This window comes from Erpetoichthys calabaricus, chromosome 3 (genome assembly GCF_900747795.2).
Source record: "Erpetoichthys calabaricus chromosome 3, fErpCal1.3, whole genome shotgun sequence".
Classification (NCBI taxonomy): domain Eukaryota; kingdom Metazoa; phylum Chordata; class Cladistia; order Polypteriformes; family Polypteridae; genus Erpetoichthys; species Erpetoichthys calabaricus.
The window spans coordinates 251984702-252007920 of NC_041396.2; the positions used below are offsets into that span (position 1 = coordinate 251984702).

Genomic DNA, 23219 nt, shown 5'->3' on the forward strand with positions numbered 1-23219 from the left:
TACCTTTTCCTGTAATACAATATATTAACAATAACAACAAAATCTTTAAAATACTGGCATATCCATCAATTGGATACCTCTAATTTAAGCAAACAAGTAATGGTATTCATAAATATAAAAATGCAATGCTTGAATTTTAATGTGTGGCAGAGATGGGGATTCCTACAGTGCAACAAATCAGGGGTTTATAATCTTGGGGTGATTTCAGCATAGGCTTTATTAAAAAGAAAAAATAATAATCTATATCATGAACTACCTAATTTATCTTGGCATGTGCACACTCTAAATTTAATCTCCAACATGTTCTATCCAGTAACTGAAAACTACTGTTTTAAATCCATAATAAATATAAACACTCAAACCTGATTATATATGTAAGGTTGAATTAGTGCACTTCAAGATAATTCACTGTAAACCAACTCTTCAAAAGCTGTTTTTATAATATGTTTTTAAAATCTGGTGTGTTAGAGGATCAAATCTGTCAGGTTTGAGACATCTGCTATTGTAACATTTACACCATTAGCTGGTTAAAAAATATATTACTAAAGAGTAATATTTGACAGATTAGTCAAATCTGTCTTATATATATATATATATATATATATATAAAAAACACATTTTTCCCCTCAACTGTTAAGTGAACTCAAACTTGTCGGTTTTACATGAATCCTTTATTTCAGAAGCCCGGTTAAACAGCCTTTGTTTTACTGTTTAAGGTTTGAGTGATCAGACTTTGTTAATGCTTATGCGAGTATACAGACGCAGGAGACAGCATTATATCCTTCAACGTACCATTCAAATATACTGTATATAATGTGTGTTTTCACTTATGGGTCATGCTAATGAACATTAGTTTGATGTCACTTGCAGATTCATATTAGGAATGACGTACATTATGCCATTTTGAGTGTCTTCCTAACTCCATGTTTCAATGATTAACATACCCTATTAATAGGGAGATGTGCCTTATCCTTCGAAGTATTTAAATACTAAATACATTTTATTTTGGTATTATATAGAGCAACTTATGTCATTGCTGGTGTAGATAAGTCAAATTGCCACTTTAAATCTTGAGTTGATGTTTACTTGCTATAACTGTTGTCTGCTCTGGTAGTTCTTCCACAGTCCTTTATGCATATCGGTGGATGCATGAGAATCTCACCCAAGCGCAAACCTGAACTGTATACACCGGTTAGAAAATGGATAGATGTTTGGACTGATGGACTTCTGTAGATAAGCTCATTACAATCGGAGCATGAATGCAAAGCCTCATTTCATTTATTGGAATGGCTAGGACACTATTTAAATGTAATTAATCTCATCTTTTCATCTCTATGCTTATAAATTGCATAACAATACGAGTTAAACAATTACATCCAATTTGATCATTAATGCTATTTCACTTTCAAAGCGCACACAAAAACAGTTTCTGAACTAATTCCATAATGGGAGAAGAAGGTGTCAATATTACAAGCCTACATGCGCATTTTTCTTTTTTTATTTAATGAAGGAAAAAAAAATTCCTGCACTTGTCCATTGAAAATCTCCTGAACAAACAAAAATGTTTTCAGACATGCATGGTGCAGTTTTTTTTTGGACATTTGTAGAAGTGGTGCCATTTCTTCACCATAATGAGACATTATTATACATAGTTTTTATCATTTACTATTGTGTCTTCTGGAGTAATTCATCTACTTGCAGTCATACATGTTTGCAGTTCCGACTTTCTCGTTAGTAACAATACTGTAAAAACACTGGCACTATTACATTTTAGGAACATTGGCGCCGAATTAATATTGAGATACCAGTTCTTTGTGACATTCCTTATCCAATCTTTTCAGTGGCACTTTCAGTGCTCCACAGAATCCATAAAAGAAACACTAAAACATACCATGTCTGCAGCTCAGCAAAGATCTGCTTCATCCTCTTAATGGACGAGTCCATTTCCTCCTTTACTACAACTCGGTAGCGTGTGAGCGAGGCCATGCATCTCTGTAGGTCCTTGACAGACTTATCGATATTAGATGCTACAAGTAGAAAGGAAAAGTACCAATAAAGATTAATGAATCTATACACTAGATGAAATGTCTAAAGATTTTTTTTTTTCAACATGCTAAGATTTGCGTGCCTGTCTCATCCGCAACCCCAATCCAAATGACAGGAGGCAGACATAATATATTAACCTACTCAATCCCACAAATACCCAATTTGGAACAACTCACTTAACCTTGCTAGTATTGTTGTTATTTAAAAAAATGGGGGGGGGGGGGGGGGGGGGGGGTTGGCGGAGATCCACTGCATTACGTCAATTTCATCAGATTTTGCAAAAATAACTACATACTGTAAATCCAAATGTGACGTGAGGAGCATCCTCTATGATGCACAAACCATTAAGAATTAAAAGCAAGTAGCATGCAAAATGCCTTAAAGCACATGTTCAATCTTGATGCATTGTAACAAATTTGCCACATCTATTTATAATAGCTGCGGTGGGCTGGTGTCCTGCCAGGGGTTTGTTTCCTGCCTTCCACCCTGTGTTGGCTGGGATTGGCTCCAGCAGACCCCCCCCCCCCGTGACCCTGTAGTTAGGATATAGCGGGTTGGATAATGGATGGATGGATGTTTATAACAGGCCAGGCAAGAGGCTGGATATGAAAATGAGAAGGCTGCCAAAAAAAAAAATTATATAATACAGTGGAACCTCGGCTCACGAACGTCTCTGAATATGTACAAATCGGGTTACGACCAAAAAGTTCGCCAAACTTTTGCATCTGTTCATGACCACACACTCAGGTGACAAACAAGCCAGTTTCCCTTTCGGTTCGTACGCGCCGATGATTTCCGCACGTGTTCAGTCTCTCCCTGTGCATTCGCTGTGAACTCTTTGTGCTCTATTTCGTTTCCCTTCCGGTTCATACGTGCCAGTGATTTACGCACGTGTTCAGTCTCTCCCTGTACAGTTCATTGTTCTCGGTCAGACGTGCATCGCGCAGAGGGACTCTACCTCAAAACTGTAACCTCCTCTCCACCCAGTTCCTCCTCATTTCCTTCATGCCAGAACTCGACTCATGCAAGGTTAGTTTTCTTGGTTGTTTATGGTTAGTTTTTGTATAAATCACAGATTTTTTCAAATGTTAATGTTTTTCCCTGTGCTTAAAACTCATAAAAAAAAAAAAAAAAAAAAAAAAAGTGTTTACAGCGATTGGTTCGTAAGGCTGTAGCGTGAACTCTTGCAATGTTAGTTTTCTCTGTTCAAGGTTTTCTCAGTGTTATTCAATGTTTTTACATTTAGTTTACTATTACACTGTGCATTCTATGGTATAAACTATTTTTGTGCTTAAAAATCTTTAACAAAAATATATTTACATACAGCTCGTACGGTCCAGAACAGATTAATTGTATTTACATACAATCCTATGGGGGAAAATTACTTCAGGTCACGACCAAATTGGGTTGCGACCAGAGTTTTGAAACGAATTATGGTCGTGACCCGAGGTTCCACTGTATATACATACACATACACCACCTTCCTCATTGATAACTGAGGAGCTTTAGAATTTACAAAGAAACATTACCATAAGTGTACTGAAATGTTCAGAGCTGAGCAGTGGAGCCACATCAGTATTTATTAGGCCTTAAAAGCAAATTAAAAAAATACCAAAAAGGATGCCATTTGATTCAAGCAGCTTTGTTTGGCTTGCCAGCAGCCAAGCTGTCCTAGTATCTCATCCAATCGGCATTTAGAGGACATGAAGAGAACTTCAAAGTTATACTGCTTGTCCCAAATTCCCACAATCCTTTACACAACGAAATGCTTGCTGATGTCAATTTTTTTAGTCTTAATTTCACCCGTCCAGCCACTAGTACAGATACACATTATTGAAAATGTCACTGGTTTGCATTTACCTAGTTTCTTACTGCCAGAAGAACCAAGAAGCAAATCATCTGGCATTACCAGAAGCGGAGATGGGACTGGGTGGGAGCTCTGTCTTGACCTTGTATTTGAGCTCCTCTGAGGTTTGGACCCCTGAGAGGTAACAGATGTAGTTTGTTGGCCGTGTGGCTCTACTGTACATGGTCCCTCCTCCAGCTCTATAGAAATAAGAAAAAAAAATTAACAAAATGTTGCATTAGAAGATATAATATTATAAGATACACAATGTCATGAAAGTCTAATTTTAAGCTTCAAAATAATCAATTTTGACACTTCTGAAGGCTTCCTACCTGTAGGATCAGATACCTCTGGTGTAGCAGACTCCGAGTCTTCCAGCTCATGGTGATCCATAGATATGGAGTCGAGCTGCTCACTGAGGGAGTCCACAGACTCCATGTCATTGAGGGACCCATTAGCATGGAATCCATTCAAGCCTTCCTTTTCTGAGGATGTGACTGACTGCGTTCCTTCAGGGTTAGCCTGGCTGGGCTCCACCTGACCATCATTGGCCGGTGTCTGAGGCTTTGGTTTTGGTTTCTTCTTTCGAGTCTACAAAACAGGTAGGGAAGCACATACAGAATGCTATTACCAAGTGAACACCTAAGATTGTACAGTTAAAAAAAAGGCAAATAAACCACCAAAACACAAGAGTGTTTGACAGGGATGTTTATCAGCAGTTTTCCTTCATCTAGCAGTTTTAACTGGCGCAGCCCAACAGACTAAAAACACATTTTAGTCCTCAGCAGGCTTAGATCAGTAATCAAAATCTATCCTGAGGCCAAAAAATGTGGATAAACATGGCATTCCATAAAAAAAAGGCTTGCATGGATTTCCACAAATCTTGTATCACAGCATCATTGTATTATTTCACCGATAATTATCTACAAACAGACGTGGCCTGGTTACACAGTGAGAGGACTATTTTACCAGATCAAAAATATCTTCTACATTAAAAAAGCAGTATTCAAAACATGCAAAAGATAGCAAAGGCAGCCTCAGGCCAAATTTACTATAAACTACAGGTGGCTACATAATTAGTTATACAGTATGTGCTGAGAACATCAAACTGTACCACATGCATAAATATTCCAAAATACATGCCTGAAATCTAAAAGTCATAACCAACATCAGAAAACCAGTGGACTATCTCTGCACAAAATACAACAGTAACTCTAACCTGAACTTCACAGTGTAGTAAACCACTGGTTTGTTGTGCTCCTAAAGGAAGGGAGGAGGGGAGAAAAAAAACACACACCACACACACTTAAAGTAACGCCTTCAAGACAATCACAGCAGTGGATCTACCGAGTCTTAAAGAATGGAAATTGTGTGTTCCTTATCACTGACATAGCAACGCAAGTTTATATTGTTTATGCCTCAAGTCTTTAACATCTTTATATACAGTATAATATGCTACTGTGGCTGTCCGTTTGACTGTCTAGGATTTTAAATCACCTGTGGCTCGCAAACCATTTCACCTATTGACCTGAAATTTGGTACACATATACTACGTGATGTCTACTATCAGCTTTTGGGGTGAGGATTGACCTCCAAGCTTATTCCTCTTTATTTTATTGTAGAATCAACTCAGCGGAGCGGCTGTGTGGTGCATGCATATGGGCACTGTTCTTATCTCTACCTCCTTCGCCATCACTTCCCCTACCTCTTCATATCTTACATCACTCTTGAGGCAGATTGAAGACTTAAGTGCCAGCTTAAGTGAAAAATTAAAGAAAATGTACTAAGTAATTGCAACACAAACACTGACTCAATCAGATTAATTGTGAGAAGATGCCGACGAAAAAAGAGAAGAAGCAGGCTGCTAGGGTGAAGAAAAGAAGAGTTGCTCAGCAAGCAGCAAGGGCATCAACCTCTAAGCAAACGAATGCTAAACGTATAGAGAAAGAGGATGAAAACTAGGAATTCTCAAGTCAAGTGTATCCACATGGTCATCTAGTATTGGTTTGGATATGAAATATCCCACTTCCCCATTTTGTAGGTAGTTTATCAGTTTATTATAGGTTGGCAAATAGGTGGCAAATTTCAACTATGATACCCGATTAACGGCTAGTGGTAAGTGTTAATCAGTTGGTGAAAAAATGCTAACAGATAAAATATAAAGCACAAATATTTAGGACAGTGGGCCAAATTAATAACATCTGCAGTTGCTAACCATTAAAATTATTTTGATAGGTACACCACAGAATACTTCATAAGAGAAGCAGAATCTCAATTCATGTGAAAGAGAACAGATTTGCAAATTATTTAACTAAATATTCAACTGGAAATTTCCACGAGTAACAATGATTTGTTGAGTGTAACAAAAACAGGCAAGTCCTCCTAATATTTGTTTCTCATTAATTAAAAAGTTTCCCCCACTGTCATAGATGTGAAGTCTGTTGCATTTTCCGTAGTAGCGGGCTTTTCATATTCACTTTTCAATGTGTCAGATTCTCATTGCTTGCTTCAGGAGAAAGGCATTTATGAAATAGCATATAGAACAGATCGAGTGTGGTGCCAGCACCCACACAAGCTACTTTGGCAAAACAATTGAAAATTAGCTCAATAATTCCTTATGTGAGAAGGTAACCAAGCATAATGCGAGTGACATCAGGCAGTCCAAATATTACTCCATTTTCTTCCTAGATGTTAGCCATGAGGAACAAATGACATTTTAAGAATTGTCACAGCATTAAAGAGCACTTTGTGGGATTCCTTCCAGAAACAGACAATGAAGAAATTGTGTCTTCTCTGGTCATATGACAATTGTGCCAATATGAAGGGGTTAAGCACAAAGGTGTAAAGGCCAGACTGCTGCAAAAAACTCCCAAGCTTTCTTTGGGCCATGTGCTGCCTACACCCTAAGTGTAGTGGTAGCTGATGCAGTAAGAATCTGCAGAGATGCCATTGTCTTCTGTGGACATCTGCAACAGCTTTATAGCTTCTTTTCAGCTGCACCTCAAAAGGTAGACTACCTTTAGGAAACATGTAAATATCACAATACATGTTTGCATTGTGCTAGTTGGGGTCCCAGAGCAAAACCTTACCTAAGGCCTCAAAATGGTTAGGGCCAGCCCTGCCTGTAGTTATAGTATAAGGAAAAAGCGGTCTGCTGTGCTTTGCAAGTGAAATTGTTTTTTTTTTGAAGGAAAAGAAAAGAAAGTAATGTATAGGGATGTATAAGGAAGAGCAGTGAAGGCTGCAATACAAAAAAAAAAAAAAAACTTTTAAAGAAAAATGCAGAGGTTAAGGAAAGGTCCCTGTATGTGATGTGAAAGGCCCTGTGATGGCCACAGAGCAGAAAGAGGGTTACAAATATAAAATTAATTTTAAAAAAAAGCAGAAAAATCTGCACAGGAAGAAGTTCTTATTTGCACCTTTTCTCTAGATTGGTTTTTAATTTACAGGAAAGATACGGTTGTTTTCTCTGTTTGCAAAATGTGGACAACCTTAATTTTGTGATTTTTCTTTTCATCGAGAAATGCTTTATATAAAAAAAAAAAAAAAAAAAAAAAAACCACCACAAACCCTTACACACAATCCAACATCTGCCATTATTTTAAATAAGAACCCAATCACAAAAATACAGAAGTAGCAAAATTTTCAGAATATCCAAAACTTTTTGTCATGCTGGACAAATGTTTAGACCTCAGGTTTAATAGATTTAATTTTATCAAAATGTAAAATTTCAGTATAACTAAATGTTTTTTCCCCCCAACCAAAAATGGCCACCAAAGTTAATAATCAGATGCCAAAAAAAAAAAAAAAAAAAAAAAAGGGAAAGTCTGTTGTGAAATTTCCGGTCTCGGGCAGTCTCGGCATCATACAGGTATAGCCAAAGTCTGAGTCAGTGTTCCAGCGAGTATCCATGTGGCTAATTGTGTCGTGTGTGGATACTGTAGTGTTCAGTTTCATAGCACTTCTCAAAGTTTTCTTTGCAATGAACAAAAAAACATCAGACATGGTTAATTTACGCCAAAGGGAAAAAACATTATAACATCTCATTTTCATTTTGTATTCATACCTGAATTTGTAAGAAAAAAAAAAAAGTTTCATCTAACTTCTTATTTTAAAATAAAATTTTTTGCAGTTTAAGAAGCACCTTTTTTTTTTCTTTTTTTTTTTGTACAAGTATTATTAAGCTTGGGTCACAGACATGCATGAAAACACAGGTACTTTATTTCTGTATAAAGAAGACAAGAACAGTCTCACAACTTCATTCAAAATAGGATTGGTTACTTCAGCACTCAAGTACACAAAATAGGTGCCGAGACATGGTAATTGTCCTGTTTAACTCCCATCTTCAGATTAGAACAATACCGATAGCTCAGAATCACCGCTGTGGCAGACCAGGAGAGTGTGAAGAAGATCAGGTCAAAGTCCAGTGTCAAATGTTCTAAACATCATGTGACAAGCACATTACGTGGTAAGCCTAATCCGGCAGAAGACAACAAATTGCTTTGCCCTTGGTTTACTCTTTACCAGACGCAGCTGAGCAGCTACAGAGCTGTCCTTCTGCGAAATGGCGAATCTATTATAAGAAAATATCTTTATGGTTCCATGAATTTCATTACAAAAGGATTCCACCTATATTCTGAAACAGAATCACATTTCAGCATACTAGTAATCTTGTAGTGGCAGACTGGACAGAACCAAGCTGAGCAAACAAAAATATGGTAATTTTGTTGACCTAGTACACTCAACTCTGACCCTTGCAGATAAATATGTTTGCACAATGTTTTAAAAGGCACACAGTCAACAGTGACTAACTAATATGACAGAAGCCAGCTCATGCAACAAATGACATTACCACAAGGTATAGAGTACCTTATAAAACCATACCTTTTTCTTTCCAGTGACATTCCACTCCTTCAGGATTTCCACAGCACTACCTAGTACAGAAAGCACATAATACAAATAAGGCTTAATAAAACACATACCTGGACCAAACTAAGAAGAGAATAGTTAAAGGAAGTACGCTATTTACCATCTACAAAAGCCTGCACAGCCTTATCCACAGAGTTATCATAGTGCTGAAGCACCAGGACAATCTCATTGTTGCTCTTGTTGGGAACAACAGCTCGCACAGCGCTGATCTAAAAAAAAAAAAAAAAAAGGTACAGACACACACTAGTTACTTCTTTTTAAGACAAGAACTTAGCTAACATGCTCATAAACAAGAAATAATGCAAAACTTTCTTTTATTTACTTACCTTAACCCATTTTTAGAAAAAAAGCATTGGATCATGAACTCATTTAAGAAGATGCGTTTCTTAGCGACCATAATTTCAAATATCAGTATAAGACAGATGCCATGCCAGTGGCCATTGAAATCTGCAGCATTATTAAAGGACCACTTAGGCTTAGCACAACATATATCCAAGTCTGTTAAACAAGGTAGTATGCAAGTGCTGTGCCGTGGCATTGGATGGGAAACAAAATTATATTTAGCTCTTTGTACTGCAAATATAATTGTAAGGTACTATTTATATTATATTAGATAGATATATATAGATATAGATATATATAGATATATATCTATCTATATATATATATATATATATATATATATATATTATCTCTCTCTCTCTATATATTATATATATATATATATATATATATATATATATATATATATATATATGAAACTCTACTTTTCCCAATGAGATTTATATAAAAAAAATTAGAATTGTTAACATGTCCACACACAAAAATTACTGCAATGGCATTTTAAGTGGTCTCTTGAGAGTCGCATAGTACCCATCTTTGCAAATAAAGCAAAGGGATTTGCCAGCTTAAACATCCACTGAATTTACTGGAATTCGTTCATTCACACATCAGGATGACTTGATATTTTCCTAGATCTATAAAGATTTCACACATTCAGTACCAGTTAAGGAGGAGCAGACGCTGAAAGGTTTGTTGTTTTATGCATAAAGTTAAAAAAACAAGCCCCATTATTTCCTCTGAAGTGTCTCCACATTACGATTTCTAGGCTACAATGTTCTGGATATCAGCCAATAACACCAGACCCTAGTGCTTTAGCAATGTATTAACCCATGTCAGCCTCCAAGCATATTTTCCCCTCAACCTATGTATCATCTGTTCATTTATTGTTCCTTGATTAATAAAAGACTAGAACCTGTCCACCTCTCTTCATTTGCTTCATGCAAAACTGGCATACTGGTAGACTACTATGCCAAATTAAAAAAAATAAGCCAAAATTTATCTTAAGATTTCTCACCTTCTCCTTCATTTTTTCAAATGTTCCACCCTGAGACATGACCATCTTGGACTGTGTGTCAAAGAAGACATCTCCAGAGTCTGTAACGAGAAAGAAATAAAATGAAAAGCAGTCCCAGCCTCCTTTCACCTTGCTATCTTGCCAACTTTACCCAGAAACGAAACTATGTACTGCACAGAATTGAAAGTGAAACCTAACCGCCTAACCCATGTGTACACTGGACATTAAATTTATGTCCATATTGCAAGCAAGTGAATACAAGTGGCTGAAATGAGTTTCCTCAGCAGGGTGTCTGGGCTCTCCCTTAAAGATAGGGTGAGAAGCTCAGTCAACTGGGAGGGGCTCAGAGTAGAGCCGCTGCTCCTCCGCATCGAGGAGTCAGTTGAGGTGGCTCGGCCATCTGATCAGGATGCCTCCCTGGTGAGGTGTTCCGGGCAAGTCCAACCGGGAGGAGGCCCAGGGGAAGACCCAGGACACGCTGGAGGGACTATGTCTCCCAGCTGGCCTGGGAACGCCTTGGGATTCTCCCAGAAGAGCTAGAAGAAGTGGCCGGGGAGAGGGAAGTCTGGGTATCTCTGCTCAAGCTGCTGCCCCCGCGACCCGACCTCGGATAAGCGGAAGAGGATGGATGAATGAATGGATTTCATGCAAGCACACCGTTTGATGATTTGATTTGCAAACAACTTTTTTTTTTTTTCCTCTTAATTAAAGGCACTATATCAGCACAGTGATAACTGTAAAATGTGATTGAGCGCCTAGTAAGCATCAATGCTAATTCCAACAGTGGAAAAGTAACAAGTACATACCCCGAAGGAATTAATTCAGTGTATGTGTGATCAGGGTGGGTCCAAAATGCACAGCAAGCAAAGTTCACCTGCAAGCACGTAGCATGCGCCGACCTATTTGTGCAGTGCGGGTGTGCCAGCCTCGGAGCTTGTCACTTTGCTTGCCATGGCAGACGTCTCCGGGATGCCTACCACACAGATTATTAGAACAGGACTTGCTGAGCAATGACAAAAGGGCTGAGGAGGATGTAGGAGCAGCTGCGCAAAGCCATTACACAGCTGGCTTTTGTTATCCATTGGCCGTCATCAGCATACGCCCCAGGGCTGCACAGCTTTGGAGCCACCTGGCAACGCAGCAAACAAGTGGCGCCACTGGGGGAAAGAAAAAGAAAATTTCAAAAGGTGCGGTAAAGAAGAGAGCTGGATTCTCACGATCTATACAAGGAGTGTGTACTAATAATTTTGACTTAATTAAAAAAATAAAACAACGTAATAACAAAATACAGTAAAGGCAGAGGGGTTTTTCAGAAATAATTCTGTGTAGCTCTACTCCAAAAGTACACAGAAGAGCCATTTGTATTAAAAAGCACCTCTTGAAAAACTGCTCAAGCACTTCCAGCAACAGCTCACTCCACAGATGAAGACATCTGAACGCAACAATGAAGAAATATCTTGGAAGTTATGGAAAATGTAAAAACAACTTCTAAAATTAAGGCTGATAAAGCATAAACCCCTTAAATAAATACAAGACTAACAAGACAGCCAAAACTTAAATCAATCTGTGCTCCACCAAGATTTTGTGTACTCAAATGAAGAATTTAACAAGCCAAACTAAAAAGCACTCTTCCAGGCAAATGAGCTGCATACATCAATTAACTGAATGCATGAAATATTATAGCTCTCATTTCATGTTAGGTTTGAGCAGTCTAGACAGAACGGTTTACTAGTGAGTTAGCTTGCTCCATCTAAGCAAAAAACAACAGCCCCCTTTTCCCATCATCCAGAGGTCTGCTGATGTCAAAGCCTAATATTCTAAAAAAAATAAACTATAAGCATCAGTATTCGTTTCACATTACATCTTTCATAGTTAGCCTTGTTCTGAGATACTTTATATGCATAATACAATACAGTACTTCCTAAAAATATATATATTCATTCAAATGCTAATCCAATCATAAGTGATCCAGGCTCCCACCTCACTTTGGATCCAAAAATCTGTCACAGACTTGTGTTGCATACCAGATTGCACCTAAACACAACACAACCCCCTTACAGCCTCCTCTGTTGCATGTAAGCCGACAGTGATGAGGCACAAACTCAGTCTACTGCCAGCGATTGGCCATTCAAAACTTTTCTCCAGCATGTAAATAATGAATCTCTACAAGGGTTGGGGGTGTTTATGCTTTCTCCAGCAACAAGAAATAAGGAAGTAACATATGCTGCCTATAACCCCCCTCCCCCCCTTAAGCGGCAACGTTGATCCAGCTCATTTCAAGAGCAAACCGAGGCAAGGCACAGGAAGAAATGAACTAAAGTAACAGACCACCCAGTAAACATCATCCCCCACCCCAACATTGCAAATGGCAAAAGCCAGATAGAAAGGTCACTTCCTAGATGTACAAAAGCACACAAATAGTGCCCCTTGCTTCCGGTACATACAGTTATACCAGTCCAGTAATGTTAGAAACTCTGTGAAGGGGATCAGGGGCCAGAAGGGTGGAAACAGCATAATGTAGTAGTTTCAGAGTGAGGCAAAGGGGAAAAAGTATCCAATCAACGGGGCCTCAGACTCAGAACAGGAAGATCAATGGCATAGCAGCACACGCGCACAAAACAAGCAATGGGTAGCAGAGAGCTCCTCATGAAGACTGAGTCAAGAGAACAACTGCAGTCTTCACTCTTCACATAAGCCAACTAACACTTACGATTGCCCAAACTAAATTAAACGCATATAAAAATCTGAAAAGAATAAAAACAACCAGACATTTTTCTGTTTTTTTCTTTTGGCACGCTCGCCTGTAATTAGGGCTAGGCCCTTTCCAGGTAATTCTACCCAGAAACTACTAGTTTTGTATTACTTTTTAGGTAACAATAAAAAAAAAAAAACATGTAGAAGATTATAACTTGTGAAGCAACCAGCAAAAGGTAATTCAATGGGAGAGTTGATTTTACTGTACATTTGTGACTTTCAAAGTATTGCTCTGGAGAACTGGACAGTGTGACCTGGTATTCAAGCCATTAGACTTTAAGACAAATGTTGCCATAACAAAAAAAAAAAAGCACTGTGCAAGTAAAATAATCCGCCAGTGCTCATAGTATAGAGGTATGCAAACTGTTGTGATTTGCAAGTCGCTTTGAATAAAAGCATCACCTAAAATGCATTAGGAGGAGGAAGAGGTTGGGAGCATAAGAACTGCAGAAAGAGACTAAATTCTCCAAAATCTATGATAGTTGTAGCTAGTTCAAAGTAGCGTTTTCTTTTTTAGAAGAAAATCATCTACTTAGATCTTAAAAGTGTGGAAATGGAAATGCAAATACTATCCTACCAATCATACTACCAGTTTTTTTTTTGTAAACTCCCAGCTTAGCTTTTGAAAATTTGACTGCTGCTTGGGCTTATCAAAAAAAAAAAAAAACAGACCAGTCAAGAAAAAGCACTCAACCCAAAAACCCCACTGCTTCAAGTATCTGATGAAGGGGACATAAAAAAAATGCTTCCCAATGGGGAAACTACTGCAGCAGGCTCATGGAACATCCATGGCAGCAGTGCAAGTCAGATCCTCTTTCTCTCATATCCCAAAGAATCAGTGTGACAAAGTCTCACCCAACACTCAAAAACCCAGAACCACTTCAAAATAGGACACCCACCTTTTGGACCGTGCTTTTTGGACATGTTCTCCTGAAGTCAATCCCCACAAAATGGACCACGCTGGTGGGGCAGGGATTGCCAGCACGACAAGGGATGAGCTTCTCCAGGTAAAAAAAAAAAATATATAAAGAAAGATAAACCCTGCAGCATAGGCAACCCTCTTGTCACACTCCTGTTTTCTCTCCCAGCCAGGTCTGGCTAACTTTCGACGTCCAAATGCTTTTGGGGCCCAGCCAGAAGTGGCTCAGGTTTCACAAATCTCTCGGCAAGTCTGAAATCACGTAGTGGTGGCTGCACAGATGTCAGAGGCCGAGTGTTGCATCTTCACCGCCGACTCCAAGAAGCTCTGTATAAGTTAGGGAAAAAGAAAAAAATAAGTTCAGGTCATTGTCTTAATATACGGGCACCATCTATGACGGGAAGTTGTGAATAACAGGCCCATTGGTACACAAAGTGCAAGATAGTAATAGCATTGGGCTGAATCTTTATACCGTCCTGCTTTGGATACACTGAAGAGCTACTGATGGAAAAAGAGAGTGACCCCCCCCAACACCACTCACAAAGAATAAAGAGAATTAGCCAAGAATCTTTACTACCATTTCAGCAAAAAGTATTAGAACGTGGCAAGGGCAAATAATCCAAAAAGCCAAACAGACAGACTTCCATTCATTCCTACTTTCCTACACCTTGCCTCCAATAACAGGGAAGTTTCAAGTCTTAACTGGCAGACAATGTGGAAAAGTGGTAATGGAGTTGGATAGTAAACTACAGGCAGCTTCCAATTCCTCCATAGGCCTACTGTACACCCCTAAGTAGCTCATATGCCTGCTATAGCATTTCTGTATTGTAACTGTATAAATTTGACTATTGCACATGTGGAATACTACAGGAACAATATAAAAATAACAGGCATGTAAAGGAAGAACTTGGTTTTACTATGAACAGTTTTAAAGACAGTATTCCCCATGAAGGGCACAATGAGGAAAAGATTGCCTTACTGGTTTAAACAATAAGTCCGAGCCACAAATCTCAGAACTTTACACAATGAAGACAACTGGTACAGATCCAATACTACACACATAATGAACAGAGATTTGTAAAGTAAACCTGGTCAAAAACAGAACTTTTTTGGACAACACCACAAAATATGGAATCCTCATGTTCAGCCAAGGGCCCTCAACCATGGCTGAAGCAAGTTGAAGCCACGAACAGATGAACAAATCAGTATGTATTTGACTGAACCGGTTAAGTCAGAGAGAGACCATAAAAAGAAAAACGAAGCAGCAAGAATCAAACAGTGCATATCTATGGCAACATATTTTCACCATCTTCGTAAGTTAAATTTGAGATGCAGGAAGACTTAGAATTGTCTTCCTTTCCTGCTGTGGTAGGTAGTGTATGTCTATAGCTGGTCCAGGACATTGATACCCTAAATGTTTTCTGAGCCCTTCGGAAAATAGTAAATTTCCTACTCAAGTCGTAAGAAAATTGCCAAACCAAAACACACAGCAACATTTAAAAAAGGAAGGAGAACAGCTCAAATGAGTAGACAATATACAATGCCTGCAATATGTAGCTAAGAGTCTTTTACCTGGAGGTTTCACATGCGTCTTCCTAGTGTTAAAAGGACCCTGTCAAGCAGCATGCCTCTAAAGGTTATTTCATTTCATGATGTTGGCCCGGGAAACAATAAAGTTAAGAGGCAACACACCCCTCTTAAACATCTCTTGCGTCATAGCTGCTCTAGTATGTAGAGCAACATGCCGTTTGTGTAGTGCATTAGGGTTCACCTGTCAGGTGGAGAGCATTGTCAGTGTGCACATCTTGGACTCTGCTCTGAACCTGATGCCTAACACATGACGCTCACACATCCAGCTTAGCTTAGACAACTAAAGTTGCTTATTAGCTCAAAGGCACTTTCAGCCCAGAGCTGTCAGGCATTAACATTTGCATTGCCCAGTTATAAAAATGTAAATAAAAATGATAACGTCAACTTAGACATATATAAATAAACTTAAAAAAAAAAAATCTATATAGGAAAGAATGTGTAAATTGTTGAAGAGGAGTGCAGTTGGCTTTTAACAGATTAATTGTACAATATTACCATGTTTTCTCTCCTGTGTTAAGGGTGGGTTTTAACCTTGTGCGGAAGTCAACAATTGCAAACGAAGAGAACATGAAAAAGCATGCATAAACCCAGAACAATTTTGCTTCACCTCAAGTGGCTTGGTCCTATGAGCACTGCACACATTTTCTGGACTTTCATTATAAGCAAAAGTTAAAAAAAAACAAAAAAAAAAAAACACACACAACTGCATGTGAATAATAGGACCAAATCCCCATAGGCAGGAAATTAAAACACCATCCCCACCAAATACTTGTGGGAGTTCTTCTGGGTATTCGAGTTTTTCTGCCAGACGCCCAAATATGTGCATTTTGGGTTAATTGCCAATTCAATAAAGATTGGCCCTGTTCTAGTCGGTGTGTGTACAGGAGTAGTCCATGTGTGTCCAGTTCTGGTTTTTGAATTGCACTTAGCACTGCCAAGACCAGCTTTGGCCCACTGCAGCACCAAAATTGATTAAGCAGGTCTAAGCGTATTTCTTTAATGCTAACAAAGCACACAATCTACATCCCTTTTCCCCAAACCAGCAAGTATGTTTTACTTGAATTTTTACATTTGTCTCTTTCTCAAAAGGCCTTAAATAAATATGTATATAGGTGACATAAAAGACTTTTGTCAGAATGATCCTGGGAACAAAAGCCATTGATCCCAAGTTAACACTCTAAACAAAAAGGTTGTATAGGTCAATACAAACCTAAAGCAAAATATTAGGAGTTCAAGATTATACAAGAAATCCAGCTACTTTTATTCCCAGTGGTCAAACACTGTCATTGAATAAAGGATAAAGAGGATTTTTTTTCTTGGAACATGGTTTCAAAAACAAAGAATTACACACTTATCCTACGTGAAAGTGTCCAATGTAGAAGCTACACCACATTTAAAATGTCATCAGTAGTAAAATCAAAGTAAAGACACCTACATTAGCAGAAGGTGGCATACACAACTTCAAGGGTTTACAACCTGGTTTTTAAAATGCTGAGATTTCAGGATTCTGCAAGTCAGCAGAATTTTCTCCCCTATTAATAGTTATATACAGTCTACAAAACATCAAATGGAATCATGTTATCTTGTAAATCTGCCCTGAGATCAACATTAGCAGCCACCAATTCCAGCTAAAGAAGGAGATGGAGACAGACACTCAATTACATAGATTAATATATATGGAATTTTTCTTTATTTTATACAGTGCTTTTAAAAGCACACTCTCAAAATCAAATTTCTTGAAAGAAATTGAATATAGTGAAGTCAAACTTGTGCATCAAAAAGTAAAGGATAGCACAAATTGAAAAAAAATTAGCAACATGGATTAAATGTTGCTAATTAAATGATTAAAACATGGATTGGCAGACCAGGGTGGTGGTCCCCCTCTTTAAGAAGGGGGACCGGAGGGTGTGTTCCAACTACAGAGGGATCACACTCCTCAGCCTCCCTGAAAAGTCTATTCAGGGGTCCTGGAGAGGAGGGTCCGTCGGATAGTCAAGCCTCGGATTCAGGAGGAACAGTGTGGATTTCGTCCTGGTCGCGGAACAGTGGACCAGCTCTACACCCTTAGCAGGGTCCTGGAGGGTGCATGGGAGTTTGCCCAACCAGTCTACATGTGTTTTGTGGACTTGGAAAAGGCATTCGACCGTGTCTCTCTGGGAAAACTGTGGGGGGTACTCCGAGAGTATGGGGTACCGGACCCCCTGATAAGGCCTGTTCGGTCCCTGTACGATCGGTGCCAGAGCTTGATCCGCATTGCCGGTAGTAAGTCGAACTCGTTTCCAGTGAGAGTTGGACTCCGCCAGGGCTGCCCTTTGTCACCGATTCTGTTCATAACTTTTATGGACAGAATTTCTAGGCGCAGCCAGGGCGTTGAGGGGGTCCGGTTTGGTGGACTGAGGATTGGGTCACTGCTTTTTGCAGATGATGTTGTCCTGTTTGCTTCTTCAGGCCGTGATCTTCAGCTCTCTCTGGACCGGTTCACAGCTGAGTGTGAAGCAGCTGGGATGGAAATCAGCACCTCCAAATCCGAGACCATGGTCCTCAGCCGGAAAAGGGTGGAGTGCCCTCTCAGGGTTGGTAGCAAGATCCTGCCCCAAGTGGAGGAGTTCAAGTATCTCGGGGTCTTGTTCACGAGTGAGGGAAGAATGGAGCGTGAGATCAACAGGCGGATCGGTGCGGCATCCGCAGTGATGCGGGCTTTGCATCGGTCTGTTGTGGTGAAAAAGGAGCTGAGCCGCAAGGCGAAGCTCTCAATTTACCAGTCGATCTATGTTCCTACCCTCACCTATGGTCATGAGCTATGGGTAGTGACCGAAAGAACGAGATTGCGAATACAAGTGGCTGAAATGAGTTTCCTCCGCAGGGTGTCTGGGCTTTCCCTTAAAGATAGGGTGAGAAGCTCAGTCATCCGGGAGGGGCTCAGAGTAGAGCCGCTGCTCCTCCGCATCGAGAGGAGTCAGATGAGGTGGCTCGGACATATGATCAGGATGCCTTCTGGACGCCTCCCTGGTGAGGTGTTCCGGGCATGTCTAACCGGGAGGAGGCCCCGGGGAACACCCAGGACACGCTGGAGGGACTATGTCTCTCGGCTGGCCTGGGAACGCCTTGGGATTCTCCCAGAAGAGCTAGAAGAAGTGGCCGGAGGGAGGGAAGTCTGGGCATCTCTGCTTAAACTGCTGCCCCCGCGACCCGACCTCGGAAAAGCGGAAGAGGATGGATGGATGGATTAAATGAAAAAGTTATTACATGAATGCAGGAGAGAAGAAGTGGAGCTTCAGTTACAAAGTGCATGCAAGATTTCAAGGAGCAATTTAAAATTAAAAAAGGAACAGGCTGGAAGTGAAAAGAATTAGGATATTGGCAATTCCAGTTTCATGACACAAAAAGCAATTGCTTTGGTCCATGTAAGATGATCAGTGCTAATGGGTATTGTATAAAATGAATTTGGCACTTTAACAAACCAAGCAGCAGGGTCTTGAAGAGAATTAAAAAGCAGACGGATCACTAAAAGTTGGTGTTGCCGAATAATCACACCAAGTACTGTATGTCTATAGGACACAGACAGCCATAAGATGGCGTGCCCCGATTATGTTTATATGGAAGTAAAGAGCAGCAGACTGAAGAACTCTTATTCCTAGAGCAATAAGCATTTTGAATTCTGTAGATATGCTGCTGAATTCGTAAATAGTCTGTGTGATGTTAAAGGTAATTCTTCTTTGTACTAATCCTAAGTGTGTGTATTTATGATAACACTAATTTTCAGTCATTATGTCTTTGCTTATTGTCTTGTATCTGCATAACGATGCCTTGTACTTTCTACTACATACAAACTTCCCTCTGGAATAATAAAAAGTTTGCCTAACCTGTCTATTTCCATTAATCCTCATTTTTTTATATTTTGCAGCCAGAGGAAGTGAGAAGCACATCACGACAGGCTGAAGGGCAGGAGCAAAGGCCACTATTCATTAGCCCAACAAAAATTATGCACCCACAAACTTGGTCACTAGCTTATGCAAAACTAATCAGAAATTGCCTTACAAACAATGACAGGTGGGCTTCAGTATAAACAAACTGTCAAAATTGCCTGCCTCCTTGTATATCATTAAGTCAAAGTCATTGCAAGAACAAAAACGTGAAATCATCCACTTTGTGCACCTCTGTGCCCATGTCACCATAACCCGGTATGAATGAAGGATTAGTGAAAAATAAATATTGCAAACCTGTGGAAGTTATACACAGCTACATTGGGGGAAAGCCTAAAATCGAGACGCCAAACTAGGCATTTAATTGCTTACGTATGCTGAAACTGTTGGGACCAAGGGGAGGGGAGGGTGAGTCAAGTGGGTCCTGGCAAAAAAAGTCTGGAGATGCACATGCAGATCACCAAGGCGAATGGCAGGCAGAGTCAGACGGATATGCACGTTTATTGGAGTAATGCTGGACAATTAACCTGTTGCTATTTTAAACACAGGCGATCCCTCAGAATTACAAAATTTCATACATCGCTCACTCGGAAATATGCAAAGCGAAGTGCACTTTCGTAAATGTCAGATAAAACAGCTGCACTGAAAGAGGAAGCGAGATATCTTGTGAAGATGCTATTTATGAAACAATACTGAAAAAGGGGTTGGGGCCCCAAGTTCTCTTGTCTTACTTATCCTGACGAACGCCCCCGAAAATAAAGAGCTTTTACTCAGCGTTCCGCTACGTTACCGCATTTCACCATTTACCCATGCATCTCATGCATATTAGGCACAAATCTGGGAAGGATGGCATTGCATAATCAGAATATCTGGCAGTTGTTTCACGTTTGAGGTTTTTTTAAAAAAAATGCTATATAATCCAACACGAGTGGAAATCACTGCATATGGAAAATTCTTTTAACAGCCAAGCCCTGTCGCACCACAGGGTCTACCGACCCGGACTCTTCTGAACCTAGCCGGGCCACACCATAAGAATCACCGAACTATCTTGCCGCATCAAAGCGTACAGTCTTGTGATTTAGCACCTGCCTTCTTTACTCTTTACGTCCCCAGTACCTAAAAATCATCTTAGAAGGTCCATGCTCAACAAAAAGACAAGCATCTCACTAAGAAACCACTAGACCATCCAGTCTCCAGTCGCATTATTTATTACCATTATTGCAGCTATCGCGTCGGGATGCTTACCTACAGATTTCTTTCCTAAAAAATCATGTTTTAATAGTGACCATTACCTCCACTGAGACCCTGAGTCCTCAAAAAGCGCTTCGAGAGGCCCGATCCCGACACAAAGCACTCACTCAACAGCTGCCGTCCGCCTGTCCGTCAGTCGGTCAATCTGTCCAGCCGGCGACGCTGGCGTCACTTCCGCGCTACTGCTTTAAAATGCCGGCGGCGCGTCCACGCGGCGGTTCCAGTCAGCGTTTGTTAATTTCCATATGGGTCCGCCTTCTCCAGTAAAACACCAATCACTAGCCTCTATTCTTTCACCGCTCCCAATCCCAACCAATCACAAGAAAGTCTCATTAAAGACTGTACTCCCACCACCTCCCAATTTGAGACGGAGGCGGGTTTATTAGGTGGCACGGTGACCGTGGACCTGCAATCGTGTGTTGCGTTGCTGCTGCTGTTAAATGGTAACTATTAAGTCTGACTGATGCTTCCAATAATTATACACCTCTGTTCACAACTTTGATCTGCCGGGTTAAAGTATTGCGCCACATTTTTAAGATCGCCGTTTTTAGGAAGTGGGTTACTTATCGATTCACTTTACACTGCCACGCGAATCGACGTGGCCGTCCGTTTAAATGTCAAGTCGACCCCCTTTAAGTCCACAATCTTTTTATTAATACTGTGTGCGTGGCAGGGCGTGGCCTGGGATTCTGGTTGCATTATTAATGAGTTGGGTGGAGAAAGGAGACATCGCATTTTTGTTTAACTTGAAGTCTATATATTCCATTGCCATAAGGTGGCGACAGTTCTCTTCGAATCGGTGAGACTGTCGCCATTATCATTAAAACAGGTACTGTTCAGATCCCTATTCCGTCCTCCACTGCAACCATTGTCTCCTTCAGACTGTTGCGGCACGATAACTCAGAAATTATTTGTGCACTCAGTCATATGTTGTTTAGACGAAATGTGTCCAATTTATCATAAAGAGTATAAAAAAGAAGATCGTTGGTTTGAAGAGAACAACCATTCACCTGAACTGACTGTGTCAATTTCTAGTCATGTCATGCCATTTTCTGACACGGGTCAGGGTCATCTTAATCTTAACATAGACTCTTTCATGCTAAAGGTCACTGCAACACCCTTTAAAGAAACTAATGTGATTCCAAAAAAAAAAAAACGCACTGTTAACATTTATCAATATCAAAGAGGAAAAGGTAAAATATTAAGATTAGGCATTACAGCAAAGCACCATTAAGTTTTCAAACGCAGTTGAGAAAAAAATGAGATCCTCTGCCTGAATTTAAAAATTATGATGAATTAAGGGTTTAGGTATGCAGATGTGTGCACAATTACTTTAATGTTTTTGATACTTTTCTAAATTAGGAAATGTCCCACTTGTATTCAGCAGGGCCTGCTTAAAGCATGGGCACACTGAGCAGGTGCCCATGCTAATCTATGTATGTTGTGACATAACTCAGGTTGTGTTGGTAGGGGCCCCAGTGCACTGCTTTGCCCCGTGGTCTATAATGCTGTTAAGACTGTCCTGGTATTCACACGGGTACAGTGGCAAATAAAAGACTGTTAACCCTTTGGGAAAAACCACATTTATGTATAGATAGAATAGATAGCTATATAGATAGTTAAAATAACAGGCAAACATGATCTGTTTTAAGTAATAACACACAAATCGATGTGTTGTACATATTGGATACATCATTCAAACATTCAGAGGTGTAGGTTAGAAAAGATACAGTATGTGAATCCCTAATCCAGTGGTTCCCAAATGGTCCTGGGGATCCCCTGGGGCTGCAGGTTTTTGTTCCAACCAGCTCCTGTTTTTAATTGGACTCATAGCCTAATTAAGTGAGCTGTTATTCCTCAGTTTCTGTGTTTTGGGACCAATGAAAGAACTATTTATTTAAGCTCATCCTGATTTTCTTAGTAGGTTTGACACTGAAGCAGTTGCAGACTTTCGTCATTTAGTGTTGTTTGCCTGGGTATCTGTTTTCTTGTTTTTGATTGTCACTATTAGGTGACTATTACAATAGAGGAAGCATGTTGCACAAAATAAGGGAAAAATAATAGGAAAACAACAAAAAAAAGAGTTAAACATTTAAAGCTATAGCAAGAAATAGAAATATGTCTAAATGTCTTATAATACAAAAATCATACTGCTGTGCTTTTCTTATAGAACAAGAGAAGAACAGAAAAAAGACCATCTAATTAAATAAGATCAGTTATTCTCAGTTATTATCACTTATTGTAAATCTGGTTGGAACAAAAACCTGCAACCACAGGGTTCCCCAGGACCACATTTAGGAACCACTGTCCTATTCTGATAGCTTCAACAACAGCTAACAGGAGTCCATTCAATGAAGTGAGGTTGGAGGTGTTTTAGAGGTACTTTGACCTATAATAAATGAAATAAAATAAAAGCAGTCTGAGTTCGCTATTCACATGAAACATCTGTTCATATTCTGCATACCTTGCAAGAAAAGATTTTGAAAGATCTGCTACCAAGAATTGTTGATTTGCATAAAAGTTGTTGAGGGTTACAAAGTAATTTAAAAGAGTATAGATACTTTTCAGTCCATAGTTAGACAAATTGTGAATAAATGGAGACGA

At 39.6% G+C, this 23219-nt stretch overlaps 1 protein-coding gene across 3 annotated transcripts in view; it reads right to left on the bottom strand.

Moving 5' to 3' along the window:
• The window catches only part of spats2 (spermatogenesis associated serine rich 2), a 37088-nt gene extending 16237 nt beyond the window's left edge, over nucleotides 1-20851 (bottom strand). Inside the window, exons 1-8 of one of the 3 annotated variants that reach the window (XM_028798056.2) lie at nucleotides 20723-20851; nucleotides 13832-14178; nucleotides 10179-10258; nucleotides 8922-9030; nucleotides 8777-8826; nucleotides 4225-4483; nucleotides 3907-4092; nucleotides 1892-2027 (exon numbers count right to left, since the gene is read on the bottom strand). In XM_028798056.2, the coding sequence (XP_028653889.1) occupies nucleotides 1892-2027; nucleotides 3907-4092; nucleotides 4225-4483; nucleotides 8777-8826; nucleotides 8922-9030; nucleotides 10179-10258; nucleotides 13832-13856 (845 nt within the window). In that variant the 5' untranslated portion in view covers nucleotides 13857-14178; nucleotides 20723-20851. Of the gene's footprint in view, nucleotides 1-1891; nucleotides 2028-3906; nucleotides 4093-4224; nucleotides 4484-8776; nucleotides 8827-8921; nucleotides 9031-10178; nucleotides 10259-13831; nucleotides 14179-20656 lie in introns of all 3 variants that reach the window. The other 2 variants (XM_028798055.2, XM_028798057.2) reach the window with 2 other exon arrangements.
• Between the last annotated feature and the right edge of the window lie 2368 nt (nucleotides 20852-23219).